The sequence below is a fragment of the Artibeus jamaicensis genome, unplaced genomic scaffold (assembly GCF_021234435.1).
Source record: "Artibeus jamaicensis isolate MK-2021 breed Jamaican fruit bat unplaced genomic scaffold, CSHL_Jam_final contig_477, whole genome shotgun sequence".
NCBI lineage: Eukaryota > Metazoa > Chordata > Mammalia > Chiroptera > Phyllostomidae > Artibeus > Artibeus jamaicensis.
In genome coordinates, this window is record NW_026521854.1 from 8345013 (window position 1) to 8360728 (window position 15716).

The 15716-nt window shown below is 52.1% G+C and overlaps 2 protein-coding genes across 5 annotated transcripts; one reads left to right on the forward strand and one right to left on the reverse strand.

Moving 5' to 3' along the window:
* Positions 1–1498: 1498 nt before the first annotated feature.
* On the reverse strand, positions 1499–6539 carry FAM32A (family with sequence similarity 32 member A). Of its 3 annotated transcripts, none has more exons than XM_037141928.2 (5): positions 6309–6539; positions 6037–6178; positions 2939–2992; positions 2553–2635; positions 1500–2227 (listed from the first exon to the last, which is right to left on the reverse strand). In XM_037141928.2, the coding sequence occupies exons 1-4, from the start codon at positions 6380–6382 to the stop codon at positions 2567–2569; spliced, it is 339 nt and encodes a 112-aa protein (XP_036997823.1). In that variant the 5' UTR covers positions 6383–6539; the 3' UTR covers positions 1500–2227; positions 2553–2566. The 3 variants fall into 3 exon arrangements, with proteins under 3 accessions (XP_036997820.1, XP_036997823.1, XP_036997822.1); XM_037141927.2 differs by having other exon boundaries at positions 1500–2231; positions 6309–6537; XM_037141925.2 differs by having other exon boundaries at positions 1499–2635; positions 6309–6535.
* Positions 6540–8481: 1942 nt separating this feature from the next.
* Positions 8482–14195, forward strand: CIB3 (calcium and integrin binding family member 3). 2 transcript variants are annotated; one of them, XM_037141877.2, is made up of 6 exons: positions 8482–8532; positions 8735–8769; positions 10425–10536; positions 11488–11635; positions 12509–12704; positions 14174–14195. In XM_037141877.2, the coding sequence occupies exons 1-6, from the start codon at positions 8482–8484 to the stop codon at positions 14193–14195; spliced, it is 564 nt and encodes a 187-aa protein (XP_036997772.1). The 2 variants fall into 2 exon arrangements, with proteins under 2 accessions (XP_036997772.1, XP_036997773.1); XM_037141878.2 differs by lacking the exons at positions 8735–8769; positions 10425–10536.
* The last annotated feature ends 1521 nt before the right edge of the window (positions 14196–15716 follow it).

Sequence of the window (15716 nt, forward strand, 5' to 3'; positions counted from 1 at the left end):
CCCACTCCCACCTAAATCACCCCGGAAGTGAGACACAGAGGGGTGGGGTAGGGCGGAGCCAACTGATAAACTGGCACCCTTCACCTGCCTAGCTGGGCGCTGGAAACTTGGCAGCTGGGAACTCCGACCTACGAGCTTAGTTAGGTAGGTAAGAGATCCCCCTGCTGGATCCATGTTGGGCCCAGCCCTATGGAACTATTCTGGTGGAGACCAGGAAACAAATATGCAGTCGCCAATTGTGATACATTTTACGGGGAGGTTACTTAGAAAGAGGGCAAACAAATCCTGAGTGGCAATCAAGCCTAACCAACACTCACTGCCTGTCACCTTAGTGTCAGCATTTGTCAGTGAAAAAGCCTGCCTGTTTATCTTCTGGAATGATCTGAAAACCACGCTCCATTGAACCTGAGCGAAAAGCACGTGTTTTATTTCTGTAGTTGTGACCCCTGATTAGTCAATTGGATTGTATCTCATTTGCTTTTATTAACATTCAGGCTGTGGAAAAGTGCCTGCATCCTGTGCCAACGAACCAGTGCCTTGGTGATTTCAATCACAGCCATTTACTCGTGCTGCCTGCCTCTCAGTTTTGGTCGTTTCTCCTTATCTCCCTCTGGGGTTTTGAAAGGTGGCTTCTGCAATATGCCCTCTGCTTAGGGTAGAGATTAAGTGCAGGAAAACCCAAGAACACTGGAATATTTCCTAGTCTGGAAGCAGTCCTACACAAAGCAGCCCAGAGAGGCTTCTTCACAATCTTAAACATGGACTGGGTGATGTGACCTGTGTGGGCCAATGAAAGAGTACATGGAGAAATCTCGAGGATGAGATGCCACCTTGAACTTTCTGGTCCCAGGAAACTCAATGCCGCCATACAAGGGAACTAAACTACACCACATGGAGTAGGATCATCTGGCTGAGCACCAACAGAATTGGGACATCCTATAGTTCTAAGCCACTCTGTTTTGGAGAGGTTTATTAGGTGGGGAGTTGGAATGTTAATCTTCCACATACTGACTTTTCACAGCACATCATGCTTCAGACTCTAACTTCTGCTCGTGGATAAAAAAAGACCTGCAAGTGCTCTGGCTGGTGTGATTCAGTGGATTGAGTGCTGGCCTGTGAACCAAAGGGTCACTGGTTTGCTTCCCTGTCAGGGTACATGTCTGGGTTGTAGGCCAGACCTCAATAGGGGGTACACAAGAGGCAACCACACATTGATGTTTCTCTCCCTCTCTCCTTCCCTTCCTTTCTCCCTAAAAATAAATAAAATCTTTTTAAAAATGACCTGCAAGTGCCTTTACACCAAGCAATAAGGGAGGCTGCCCAAAGGAGCCAGTGCTCATGAGTATGACACCTCTTCAGTGGATTGTGAACCACAGGTGGAACCACGTCATCCAATTTTCTCCAAATTGAGGGCAAGTGGTCGTTTTGCAGTATACACTTTGTGTGCAATATATACCAAAGGCAGAGTTTCTAGTGATAAAACAACCTATAATTTAAAACACTCAGACTTGTATTTAATAACTGGTTTGCTTTATTCTCCAGATCACGTATGATAGCCACGAGTCTAACACTTAGAATTATCTTCTGAATCTGTTGTTTTTTCTAGTCTACGTCAACAAAGACTGTTTCTCCCACTTTGATCCTCCTGCAGTGGGGACAAGCAGGCCCCTTAAGACCCTGGCTCTCCAGTACTGGAACCTGCGTCCTCCCCTTGGGCTGCACCCATATGCCTGTGCTGGGGCTCTGCCCTGGTCCCATCACCCAGAGGTGTCTTTAGGAATGCCAAACAGGTTTCCATGTATGTACCAACTCTGAATGAACTTTGGGGGCTGCTGGAAAGGCAGGAACGAGGGTAGTGAGGCAGCTGGTATCTGGGTTCCATTACAAAGAACATGACACTTGACTGGCAACACCTGCCATGGCAATACCTACTTGCTGTGTCTGAAATGGGGACACTGGGGGAACAGGCTGCATGCTGGCCACCACCAGCTCGGCTCAGAAAGGGGCAAGGCGTTTGTCCCATCCTTGCCTTAGGTGGTTGTTCTCCCTGGCCAGGTGGCTCAGAAGGCAGTCTGAAGGCCACAAAGCTACAAGTGGCTTCCCCAGGCCCTGGATGGAACAGCATGAGCTCCCAGCTGGAAGGGCAGACCATGCGGAACCCTGTAGGGGTCTGTACACTGCGGCTTCTTCTTTCTGGAATCAGTTTCATCCAGGCGAGGATAGGTGGCTGCCTGTCAAAATGAGTTAGATGCAACTTGGGTGTAAAAACACTTCCGTGGCACTTACACAGAAATAACCTTAATCTCTAGATAAACTCAATAATTTCCAGTGCAAACTAAAAGGTTCATCTTCAATGTGCTACTGAGAAGCTGAAATAGAGTAAAAGGATAGTCTTAATTTAATCAAGTTCCAGAATGAGAGCACACCGTTCTGATAAAGCAGTCTCAGCAGAGGATTCAAAGGTATATGCAAAAGAATGTTTCTAGAAAATGCTAAAGGCTCCAAACATAATCCCAGCTTGGCCTTCCAATCCCCTCGGTGCCACTCCATACCCAGGGCAGGGAGGCTACTTCGTCCAGCTGACTTTGGGAATGTCATAGTGCTCTGTGAGTGTATCCAGGTGTCTGTTGAAGTCCTGGGAAAGCCAAGGAAAAAAGCCATGTCATCACAGCACCGAGCAGGGCACTAGGGGCATGTGGCACCATCCACCTCCACTTCCCCACATCCTGTTTCCCCTCGGTGAGCCTGTCCTCTCAAAGCCCCCCTGCCAGGCCTCACAGCCACCTAAACCCTGCCCTCTCCCTTCAGTGACCCCAGGGAAGTTGGGTAAACCCCTCCCCACTGATGAGCTGCCAACAGCTCCTCTGCCAGGCTCCAAGTCTCCGGGCCCAGCCAGGACCCACGTGGCTCAACCTCCCCCACCGAGTGTGAGACTTACCTCCACTCTTTGCTTGTGAGTTTTGGAGGCTTTCTTCAGGATCCTTTCCATTTGCTGAAGAGAGGAGAGAAATGCAGGTGAGTCACATGCTCAACACAGCCCGGGCCGGCACAAGACGGAAGATGGGAGCCCTGGCTAGCCTGGTTCTGACACCTGGAACAGCTGAGGTCCCAAGCCCCTCAACTCCACTCAGGCTGGTCCGACAGGGACACCTGACTACAATACACCCCACTAGAAACCTGGGTCAGCTGCCCTTTGGTCTGAGGGGCACTGGACACATGGTAGCAAAACCATCTTGGGTGTTCCAGCCCAGGCAGGCCTCCAGCCCTGGCTGCCACCTGAGTACACCAGACTCATCTAAGCAAGGTCGGCAGCACCACCCTGCTGAGCCTTCAATCCACAGACCCATGAGCTGCCGCCTGGCTGTGGCTCCCTGTCCCTCCTCTTCTCCTTTGCTGCCTCATCTTCCTCTGATTCCAGTCAGCTACCAGCTGGCTGGCCCTCCCTCTGAAGTGCCTGCCCTGTCCATCCCTGCCTCTCTTCCGGATGCTGTGAGCCCACGTGAGGCCTGTGTCTCCTCATAGGAGGCCGAACTGACTTCACCAGCTGTCACCAATACCAGGCCCTTGGCAGGCTCTCTCCCCAGTCCACACACCAAGTTCCAGGATGACTTTGGTGCTGTTACCATCACCATCTCCACTTCACACACAGAGAAAATAAGGACCAGAGTTCACAAGGGGTGAAGGGCCTGGAGATACCAAGCCCTGACCCCTCCCAACAGGCAGGGGCCCACCCCAAGGACCCTGCACACAGGAGCCAGGAGTCCAGGCCCAGCCTTTTTGCTCCCTGTGCTCAATCAAACACCCTCCACAAGGGAATCTGCAATGCCCAATGGTACCTAGCTTTGCCCACACCTCCCTTCTCTCTCGTTCACCTCACCTCACCTCTCTCTCCTGGGTCAAACAAAACCAGCAACAGGACTTTTGGTTTTAAATGCCAACAGCAAAAATTTCCTCTTGACTTTCTACCACCTCCAGCTACAGGCCTGTTTTTCAGTTGCCTCTGACAGTAAATCTCCTAGTGGCCATGTCTAGTCCTCCTCTGCCTTTTCCCACCTTCGCTCAAAGCCAACTTTCTCTTTAAGTTTATTTTAAATTATAGTTGCCATACAATATTACATTTAATGACTCTGTCTTCCTCCTCATTCCAAATGCTAACTAAGTGTCTCAGTGCTCACCGATGAGACCTCTTGGCAGCACATGACCGCTGATCACTTCCTCGTCCCGGAAACACTTTCTCCACTCAGCTGCTACAAACACACTCTCTCCTGGTATACCTCCTTCCCATGCTCTTTTGCAGTTTCTTCTCTGCCACCCTCTAATCACCAGAGGTTAGACCTTAGACCTCTTTCTGTCACTGTCCCTGCTCAGAGGAGTTCATCCAGCCTCACAGCAATTGCAAATGAACATCTGGGGCCCAGACCTTGCCACAAAACTGCAGATTCAGATATCAAAGTATCCATGAGCACTTTCCACTTGAATTTCTAACAAGTACCTCAAATTTAACTTTTCTAAAACTGACATATCCCCCCCCCCATTAATTTTAGACAGAGGGAGTAACACCATTTTGTTGTTCTACCCATTGGTTGATTATTGTACGTGCCCTGACCAGGGATTGAACCCCAACCCTGGCGTGGTGGGATGATGCTCTAACCAACTGAACTACCCAGACAGGGCTAAAACTAAGGTCTTGATACCTTCCTTTAGAAACCTGTTTTATCCACAGTCCTTCCTGTCTAAGTGGTACCTTCATCCACACGACTTTTGCCAAAAATTTTGGTCATCCTTGATTCTTCTTTCCCAGCCCACATCCAATCCATCAGCTGATCATGCTGTTCTTACTTCAAAATCTATCCCAAACCTGTTATCTCTCACAGCTTCCACTATTACCGCCTGACCTTTTAGTTTGCATTAGCTTCTCCCTATCTCCCCCCTGCTCCAAGAGTAACGTCCCAGCCCAGCTTCTGCCTATGATCTGAGAGAAGGGACTTGAGTGCATTCACTTGCTAAATCCTCACCACAAAACAATGAGCTAAGGACATCAACCCCCATTTACAGATGAAGAAACTGAAGTTGGAGGTTAGCCAACTTGCCCCAACTTACGCCATCAACAAATAGTAGAGAGAGAGAGTGGAACCCAGGTCTGTCTTGCCAAAGCCAGTGCATCTTTTTTCTCTTTTTTGGTATGAATGAATTAGGCCTGACAGCAACGAGTAAACTTTTTCCTAATGTCACTGGAACAAATCACCCAGACTAGGGTTAGTTTCTCAGCCTGGGCACTATTGATGTTTTGGTCAGATCATTCTTTCCTGCAGGGGGCACTGTCTCAACCACTGCAGGGTGCTCAGCAGCATCCTGGGCCTCCATCCAGTAGATGCCAGGAGCACACAGCCTGAGTCGAGACAAATAAAATGTCTCCATTGTCAGAAGACTTCTTGGGAATGTCAGTAGGGGGACAAAAGGGCCCTCAGCTGAGAACCACTGACCTAGACCTATTATTCCCTAATCCCCAGCATAACAGGCCAAGCTAATCTGCCTAAAGCTGATCCTTCCTATCCCCCACCACCTACATTTATTAAATGTTTAATATTAATTAGTTTAACAGAGCTTAAAAAACATATCTGAATCTGCCAACAAAACTGTCATGAAAAACAGATTTTGTAGTGACCTACAGCAGGGAGTATGGCCATTTAATATCAACAGCTGACATCAACTGAGTATTGACTTTACACCAGACCTTAATGGCATGGCCATTAAGAAATGCTTTACTTGCATCTCGAAAGTAGAAAGTACTATCCTGACCCTACAGATGAGAAAGCTGAGGCACGGGCCCAGATGAGTTACTGGCCCAGCGTCACAGGGAAAACGAGGGCAGCACCGGAACCCAAACCTGGGTCTGCAGCTCTGCCTCCTTCAATCACACCTCTAGCTCTTCGCGAGGCTGCCCGGGTTTCGAGTCTCCCGGTCCTTCCTAAGCACCCACTCCGAGAGACCCAGGCCCAGGGACCTGGGCAGCCCCAGCCTATCCGTCCGCCTTACCCGCTTCTCCTGCATCTTCTCGAAAGCCGCCTGGGCGGGGGTCCGCTTGTCCAGGCCCCGCCGCTTCTCCTCCTCGTTCTTTTTGCTCGTTCCCATGGCTTCCAGGAGTTTCGCCTTGTCTTTGTCCTTCTTTGTCTTCTTCCTGGGAGGGTAGACGAGACCGGAATGAGGAGGGAGATGGAGTAAGGTCGCGTCAGAGAGCAAGAGCCCGGGGTCTGGGAAAGATGCTTAAGGGGGCGGAAGATGGGTTCCCGCGGGCTCTTGAGACTCACCGCTTGGTCACGCCGAGCTCTGCGACGCCTTTCAGCTTCAATGGCCCTTTTTGGACCTGCTCGTAGGCCGCCATGGAACCGGTCCGCAGTTCAGTAGGTAAACTGCCTCACTTCCTGTTTGAGAACACTATATCCGGTAGAACTCCCGCCCCACTTCGTTTTGATTGGCCGAGCTCAGCGGCGTTCACGCGTCTTTGGCGTCTGACTCGGGCCAAACTTCTGGGTTATGAGTAGGGCCTGGAAAGCCGGGTTCTACAGCCTCCTTCACTTTCTGTTTTCTGACACACTTCCGTCTTTCGAGCTCACTTCCGGGTTCTCTGCCTTAGGCCCTTCCCTCCGACAAGTGAAGCCAATTTGACAAATCCCATTTCTTAAAACCCCGAAGTCTTTTTGGAGTGTTTTGTGTGCACTTGGATATCCTGTTCTCTTTTATTGCCATATTTTGAGGGTTCAATGAGTAATATGCATTTTAAATTGTAGTACTGTTGTCCAAATTGTGCCAGGGACTTTAGGAGGGAGGAAGGTAGGGGATGAAGGAGAGAGAAAAAAAGCAAGCATCCCCCAAACTAAACGACATTGGACAAAGCAAGTCTCGGTGACTGCACTTCTCACTTCTACCTGCAGGGGGCAGCAAGTGACTGCCCAATTTTCTAGCCCTCGCCTCCCCCTTCGGCATTCTAGAGTTGAATATGAGTGCCAAAGGAAAAGGATGGGGGCTGCCAGCCTGTGCCAGCTTCCTCTTGGGGCCGTCCATGACAGCATCAACTCCTCAGAGAGGGACAGAACAGGCTCAACTGAAGAAATCTATTCTCCCCCAGCCAACCCAGCAGCCGTGCTGCTCGTCCCTGGCACTTCCGAGGCTTTGTGCCCTGGAGAAAGTGTCTTGATGTCCCTTTCCTCACAAACTGGGGATGATGATAACGCCAGCTAACACCCTGTGTGAACTTACATGAGTCATCTCATTTACTCTCACAGCCACCGTATTACTTAGACTCTAAATCTTAGACCATCCTGATTTCGTAGGCAGGGAAACTGGGGCACAAGTGTACTCCTCTGTTGAGTGTTCCATCCTGGCTTTTATCACCACACTGTGAAACCATCCACTGTAAATGGGTGTAAGTACATTCAAGACAGTATTTCTCAATCTTTTTTCCCTCATTACCATTCCCTTAAAAAGAACACTCTAACTTAATTTTAACTTAATTTAATGAGAGAAAATACTGATGAATAAGATTTTATCTAGGAGGGTGGAGCTTTGACAGGCTATATAAACAATTGAAAATATCTTAAAACTTTTTAGTCCCACCCCAAACCAATTTTTGGCCATTTGTGGGTAATATTGGCCCCACTGATAACTTATACCCCAAGGGGAAAGGGCATATGGGGTGTTTCTCAGGTGGGGCTACTGTGACTAAGACATCCATTACAGGCTTTTGTGTGAACACAAGCTTTCATTTCCCTGGGACTGCCCAAGAGTGCAAGTGCTGGATCGTATGTCAGGTGTATGTTTTTGTTTTATTTATTTCACTTTATTATGCTAAGAACACTTAACATGAGATATATCCTTTCAAAAATGTAGCTGTGCAGTAATACATTAATGTTGATTTTAATAAGTATAATGTTGTGCAGCAGACCTTAGTGCTTATCCATCTTGTTTGACTGAAACTTTATGCCTGTTGATTAGTAAGTCCCATATTTTTGGTTGCATTAATGGCCATTAGATAGATCTTCAGAACAACTCTATGTGGTAGGTACTACAGTAATTTGCATGTTATAAAATAAGTCTCAGAGAGGTCAGGTGACTTGCCTGAAGCCACACAGCTAATGAGTGGAGTCCTGGTATTTGAGTTGGGGTGTGCTTGCAGCCTCTCCACCACCCTGCCTGTATCTGGAAGATGTCCCCTCCCCACAGGCTCACCAGGTGGTGGCAGATGTGGTCTGAGGCTCTGTGACCTCCCACAGCCCTGGTGGCCATGGACATACCTCAGACTGTTGGCCAAAGAGCTTGGCTGTAACTTGAGTCTCACCCAGGCTGAGGGTGATGGGGCGGGTGGGCGGGTGACAGCCAGGGCAGGGAGATTTTCCCAGACACTGGTGTGTGGCAGCCTGGCAACTGTGTGGCCCTAAGGAGACTGGGGGCTTCTGGGGCCTGTTCCTGGTGGTGACCTTCACCATGGGCAACAAGCAGACAGTCTTCACTCATGAGCAGCTGGAAGCATATCAGGTAGGAGTGATGCGTGGGGCACTCAGTGGGTTTGGCAGCCTTGGAATCCTGGCCTGGGGAATGGGGACAGCATTCCTTGGTCCTGGATGTGCAGTCAGCAAGGGTTTCTGGGTGCAGCGTTGGGAGAGATGAGCATGGGGTTCTGGGGAGAGGAAGGCCCCCCTGGGCAGGGTCTGGGCCAAGCCAACATCTCTCTCCACAGGACTGCACCTTCTTCACGAGGAAGGAAATCATGAGGTCAGTCTGGGGGAGAGGGAAGGGAGGAAGACCTGGAGACAACTTGCTACACATTGCTGGAGGATGTTTGCGATTTGCCAGGACTCAATGCTTCATGGCAGAGCGTTAGTGGTCCGGAGACGGAGGCAGAGATGGGGAGGCGGAGAAGTCACATTTGGCATATTGTCATGCCTCCAGGCTGACAAGCTGGAGCTTTCTCCCAAGGGTGGTAGGAAGCTGTGGAGAGCGTGTGAGCAGGGGAGAGACAGATGAGCATGTTAGAAGGTCCACTGAGGCCAATGTGAAGAGGCTGGGACTGGAGGCAGAGAGCCCAGAGGCAGAGTCCAGCTCTGGGCTATGGGGTTCCCATCAAGGTGAGCGTACAAGGAGATGCCCTGCGGCTGCCACAAGTCCCTGGTGTGAGTGAGAAGGGCATAGATGGCTACCCTGCATCATTGATCTGCCCTTGGTGCCACTGTCCGGAGGCCCCGGCCCAGGAACTTGGAGCTGTGAAACCCAAGCTGGCCAGGGTTCGGCTGCAGAGTGATCGGGGCCCAGGGCCCAATTGTATAGGCACGGGACATCCATTATTGATGGGCGCACCTTTCATGAGTGAGCCCCATTGTCTGGGAGAGGACAGTTTGCAGGGTCACCCTGGCCATGATGATCGAATTACCGATGGAGAAACTGAGGCTCAGACAGGAGAGGTTGACCTCGGCTTTGCAGATAGGCCAAATCCCAAGGAGTGCGAGGGCTGACATTTCGTCCATCCCGAGCTTCTCACTTGTTACACAGACTAACTGAGGCTCAGAGGGAAGAGGGACTGGCTCAGCACCATACAGAAACCCAAACTCAGGTTGTTCCCTAAGGGGACCCAAGCGAGAAACTGGGTACTCATTACTGGATTCCAGATACTCCCACCTTAAGTTTCTAGTCATCATATGACTCGGGGGCTCCTGTCCCCATGCGGGACAGTCCCTAGAGTCTTGGGGACCTCTGACTCATCAAGGAGGGTCTCTACAAGGCTGCTGTTCTGCGCACTGCAGTGAAGCCATGGCGCCAGCAGGTGAGCATCAGACTGCCGAGCTGGCCTTGCAGACTAGGTCGTGTGCATGGCATTGGGTGTTTTCCAAAATGCATTTCAGTCACGCTTTCAAAACCTAAATATTGGCTCTGCCCCATTGAGGGAACCCTGCTTCCCATTATGGAGGTGGAGAAGGGAAATGTGAGGACGGGGGTCTTTAGAGGCATGGTCTTGACAATAGTGTGATGATGTTCAGAGTCACAGGTTGGCTCAGATTCTCTAAACGCTTGTGGTGAAATGACCTCACCTGAAGCACACTCCTGCCGAGTGTGCCGAGCCCCACCTATCTGGTGAGCTCCTGCTCACGCTTCAGACTCAAGCACCAATACCTCCTCCTTCGGGAAGTCGTTCCCCCTCCTTGGCTGGCTTTCCTCACTCTGGTCGCCCCAAGCTCTGGGGCGCTCTCTCTACCTTGGCTATGACCCCAGGGAGATAGAGGTGCTCGTGTGCGTGCAGGCTGGGCCCAGGGCTGATGGTTAGGGACCCAGCATCTTTCAGCATGGGGTAAGCAGCTGCCAGTGAGAGAGGAGGGTCAAGTCCCCTCCCTCCCATCATCTCCCAAACCTTCCCGGCGTGTTCATCCCTATACCAGGCTCTTCTATCGCTACCAGGACCTGGCGCCCCAGCTCGTCCCCCTCGACTATACCAGCCGTCCTGACGTGAGGGTGCCCTACGAGCTCATCAGCAGCATGCCTGAGCTGAAGGTACGCGTAGGCTGTGGGGCAGGCAGGGAAAACAGCACAGCGATGCTGCGTTCCTACGAGGCGAGGGCTGCAATGTTTCCCGTTTTTGTGGGTGAGAAAACTGAAGTTCGTGGCCACGCAGCCAGGAGGTGACAGAGACAGGATTCAAACCCGGGGTTGTTGGGAAGATGCAGTAGGATAATGCAGGCAAAGGGCTCAGCCCAAGGCCTGTTGCATGGCAAGTACTCAGGGAACTTCAGTTCTTTTCATAGTTGGAGCAGCCAATGCAGGTTCTTCTCAGCTGGATGTTCAGCTCGTGGTTTGTGCCTCTGAAGGGGACTTGTGAAGTGAGTGACTGTGCACAGAGACTATTGTATCACCAGGTACTAGAACCTCATTCAAGAGGGACAGAATAGGTTGACAGAATCACATGAGCAAAAACTCCAGGGGCAGGGCATCAGGTACAGCTGGAACCAGGGGCTCTGAGAATGGGCTTGGGAATCTCCTTCCATCTCTCAGCTCCTCTCAGGAAGAGACTTCAGTCTCAATCAGCCCTCCTTCTTGAGGTGGTGAAGGGAACCCCCAGAGACCAGATGTCCTCATGTCAATTCTACAACCAGCAGAAAGCAGGTCCCTTCATCCCAATTTTTCAAAAACATCCTGGGGCAGCGTCTGGTCGGCCAGTTGAAATCACACGTCTCTCTCAGAGCCGGTCCTAGTTGCCAGGTGAATAGAAATCTGCTTGTCCTCACCCAGGTCGTGTGGCTGCCTCTGTAGCTGGAGGTAGGGACAACAGCACCCAGACCACTGTGGCAGAGACTAACGGTGCCTGAAGTCCTGCCCGAGGGTCATGGGAGGGAGAGTCTTGGGAGGGGGGGATACCTGGAGGGTCCCAGGAAGGTGAGTGCTGAGAGTGAGACCACATGGAGCCCGAGACCCTAGTGAGGGTGGCCTCCCTGCTTCCTGTCCCAGGACAACCCGTTCCGACAGAGGATTGCCCAGGTCTTCTCTGAAGACGGGGATGGCCACATGACGCTGGACAACTTCCTGGACATGTTTTCTGTGATGAGCGAAATGGCTCCCCGTGACCTCAAAGCCTACTATGCTTTTAAAATCTACGGTGCGTGCAGGGCCCGGGGTGGGGGCTGCGCAGTGGGGAGTGGAAACAAGACCAGCCCCAGGGCCAGGGGCCGCCCCGCTGCCCCGGTATCTCCCCAAGGACTTCGAGGCCCGGCGCGGCCCTGCGTTCCTCCCACCCCGCACCTCCCGACCTCATCTGCTCGCTCACTCCGTTCCAGCCACACTGGCCTCGCCCTTCCACCCACACAGCACACTCTGCCTCCAGGCCTCTGCCTCTGCTGTATCCTCCGCCCAGAACACCGGTCCCCTGGCTCCTTCTCACCCCGAGGTCTCCCTCGGAAGTAGCCCCTCCCCGAGTCATTCTCCGCCCCCGTTTTAGTTCTCCCCTAGCACGGAATGATGCTGCTTAATTTCTTGTTCATTGATCTGTTCACTTCTTACTGACTTCCTCTCTGAGGAGACCCAGGGAAGCGACAGTGTCTATTTGGTTCACCATCTGCCTACTGTGCCTGGCACATAGTGGGTGCTCAACGAATTCTTCTTGGCTGAATGAATGAAAATGTTTCACAGTGCCCGGCACACAGTAGGCACTCAATCAATACTTGTTGAATGGATGAGTGAGTCAAAAACAGTGATCGTGGTGCCTGGTACATAATAAGTGATCGATAATACTTGAATGAATAAATGAAAATTTACCACAGTGCTCAATAAATACTTGTTGCATGTATAAATGAATGACCTTGTTGCTGCCCAGTTCAAAGAAAGACCCAGCTTTTCTCTGAAGGTCTTGGATTCCCTCCAGTGCCTCAGTTTCCTCCTCTGTAACATGGGGACAAGATGTACCCATGCTGGCCCAGCCTGCCCGCCACCTGCTGTCTGCTCACCCCACGTCCCCGTCCTGCCTGCCGCACAGACTTTAACAATGATGACTACATCTGTATGTGGGACCTGGAGCAGACGGTGACCAAGCTGACGCGGGGGGAGCTGAGCGCCGAGGAGGTGACCCTGGTGTGCGAGAAGGTGCTGGATGAGGCCGATGGGGACCACGATGGGCGGCTGTCCCTGGAAGACTTCCAGAACATGATCCTGCGGGCACCCGACTTCCTCAGGTGACACTCCTCGCCGCCCACTCAGTCCATTTCCAAGTGTGGGGAAGGACCTAAGGGAACTAGTTCATAGACTTCGTTTGCGACAGTCCCTTCGTTCATTCATGTGTGATCTTGGGGAACTTTCCCAACCCCCTGGCTCCAGTCCCTGCATCTTTAAAACAGGGATGATTAGGAACCCCGTGGGCACCTCCTGGGGGTGGTCACAGCGCTTTGGGTGAGTGGATTGTGGATGGACTTCGGGCCTCACTTGCCCAAACGTTTTGCAGTGAACAGACTGCACAGCTGTACTTGGCAGCCTGGGTAGAACCAGAGCCCCGCTGCAGGGTGAGGGCAAAGGTTACATGAGTTAGTGCAGGCAGTGGCCTGCCACCTGTTTGTGTACCTCCAGTGAGCTAAGAATAGCTTTTTAAATAGCATTTTTTAGCCCTGGCTGGTGTGGCTCAGTGGATTGAGTGCCAGCCTGTAAACTGAAAGGTTACCAGTTCGATTCCCGGTCAGGGTACGTGCCTGCATTGTGGCCCAGGTCTCTGGCTGAGGCATTGGAGAGGCCCAATCAGTTGTCATTGATGTCTCTCTTGCACTTCAATGTTTCTTTCCCTCTTTCTATCCCTTCCTTCACCTCTCTCTAAAAATAAGTAACATCTTTTTAAAAGCCTTTCTAAAAAAAATAAACTGATAAAGCGATGTTGCAAAAGCAAAAAAAATTGCATTTTTAAATGGTTGGGAAGATAATCAAAGAGTAGTGATACTCCAGGGCACATGAAAGTGACATGAAACTGAAATTTCCGGGTCTACCCTGGTGTTTCTGGCACACGACCTTGCCCTTTTGTGCACATATGGTTGATGGCTGCTTTCAAGCTACAAGGCAGAGTTAGTCATTGTGCAAATTTGGAAATATCAACTATTCGGTGCTTTCCAGGAAAAAGTTGTTTGGCCCCGGAGTTAGTACACGGAATAAATTAGAGCCGTGCCTGGCCCACGGCAGGTGCTCAGTAACTGTGCCGTGGTTACTACTGGTGGTGTCCCTCCCGGCACAGGGCGCCCCCTTTCTCTGCCCTGGATCAGCAGGCCTGGTCTCCTGGCAGATGGATACATGGATAATGGCAGTGGGATGGTGGCACACCTTCGGTGTGTCCTGCTCTCAGACCTCAGTACAGCCCCCGTGAAGGAGGGACAGCTGTCATCTCCATTTCACAGAGGAGTAAACGGAGGCCCAGAGGGGGCGGCCACCTCTCACTGAGAGCCCTACAGCCAGTCTGTGTGTAAACTGACTCGGAGATGTGCTCCCAGCCCCGGGTCGGGGTGGGGTCCCTCGGGCTACAGCCTGGGGCTTCCTGAGGGGGCTCCATCTTTCCATGGGACTCCTGGTCTGCTAGGGGACTCCCAGCAGGAGGGTCAGAGAGAGAGGTGCCGGAGGGCCACCCCCTCTCCCACCTGATGACGCTGATTCGTTTCCTCTCTGCACACAGCACCTTCCACATCCGCATCTGAGGACGCCCTGAAGGAGGAGCTGGTCCAGAGGAGGGCGGGGTGACCCCTCACCCCACTGTAGACTCTGCACTCTGGGAATAAATACATGTCACTGAGTTGCACTTGCTGGGATGAGACATTTCTGCCTCCAGTTTGGTGGATGGGAGGAAGGAGACCCGGAGTCTCATCTGTGCTCTCCCTGTGTGCTCCTGGGTGTGGCCACGCCCTCTCTGGGCCACCAGCTCTGACCCGACTCTGCAAGGCAGAGCCTGACTGCGAGATCTCGAGGCACTACGAGGGCTGGAAGTGCCTTGCCGTGGGTGTTGGTGAGCAGAGACGGGTGTGCAGATGAGGCCTATGTTGCCCCACTCCAGGGCCCCCCAAGGCCAAACCCTATCCTGGCCGCTTGAGTCCCCTTTTTCCTCGACTCCTGAATCCCTCAAAGGGACTGAAGGTTTAAGCCTTGCTTATTTCTTTAAGCTGCCGGGAGAGGCCTCGGAGGGGGTGGCAGGGACGTTGCTTACTGAGCTGGCACAGCACTCGACAGTGTGTGAAGCACTGGCCCCTCTGCTGTCCCACTGCGCGCCTGTGATGCCCCCACAGCGCTGGCTGAGGACCAGTCACACTTCATCCGGCGGGAACAGAGGGACTGGCCCAAGGCCACACCTCAAGTCATCATCTGCAGAGGCGGCCTTGAGCCCAGGCCCAGCTCACTCCAGACCCCAGACCCCTACACTATGTGGATTTGGAAGCGCCACACCCAACTCCACCCGTGGTCACCCTGGGGCCCATCTACGGCCCCAGTCAGTCCGAAGAGTAGTCATTTCGAAGGGGTGACCAAAAGCAGCCCCAAGGGCCTTCCTTCTCAGACACCCCCAGGGCGTGGCATTTCTAGAGAGCCCACTTCCGTACTGTACCTCCACCAAAAGCACCTACTGTGCACCTAAGCCGCAGGATTCATGCGCATCCTCCTGCCTCATCCTGAACAGGAGGGGCTACTTCCTCCCCATTTTCCAGATGAGGAAACAGGCTCGAGGAGGTCTAGTGACTCACCTAAGTCACACAGCCTTGCTACCCCCCAGCCCGGAGCCCACCCCAACCACGGCCAGGGGCTGCCTCTCCCTTTTTAAAGCAAAGGACACACTTGCTTCTCCTGAAGCTGGCATTGGTGTACGGGGTGCCTCCGAGTACCAAGCCCACCACAAGTCTCCCCTCCTTCATTTGCATGAGAACCCAGGAGGAAGGTGTGGCCAAGACTCAGTTCAGTCCGGATGAGGGGAAAGTAGGGAAAGGACTCCAAACTGCGTGACTTCTGAGCCTGGCACTGACGTTCAGTAGCCTGGTGACTTTGGCTGTGCCTCTCTCCTCTCTGAACCTCACTCTTCTTGAAAACGTGCAGAAGATGCCTACCTGATGGGCCTTCTCAGTGGCGTAAAAGAAATAGTGAATGCTGAGGATCTGGCATGGGGCTGGCACACAGTAGGTGCTCCAGACCCTAACCATAACTGACTGTATTATTACTCCAATAACCAAGTCACCTCA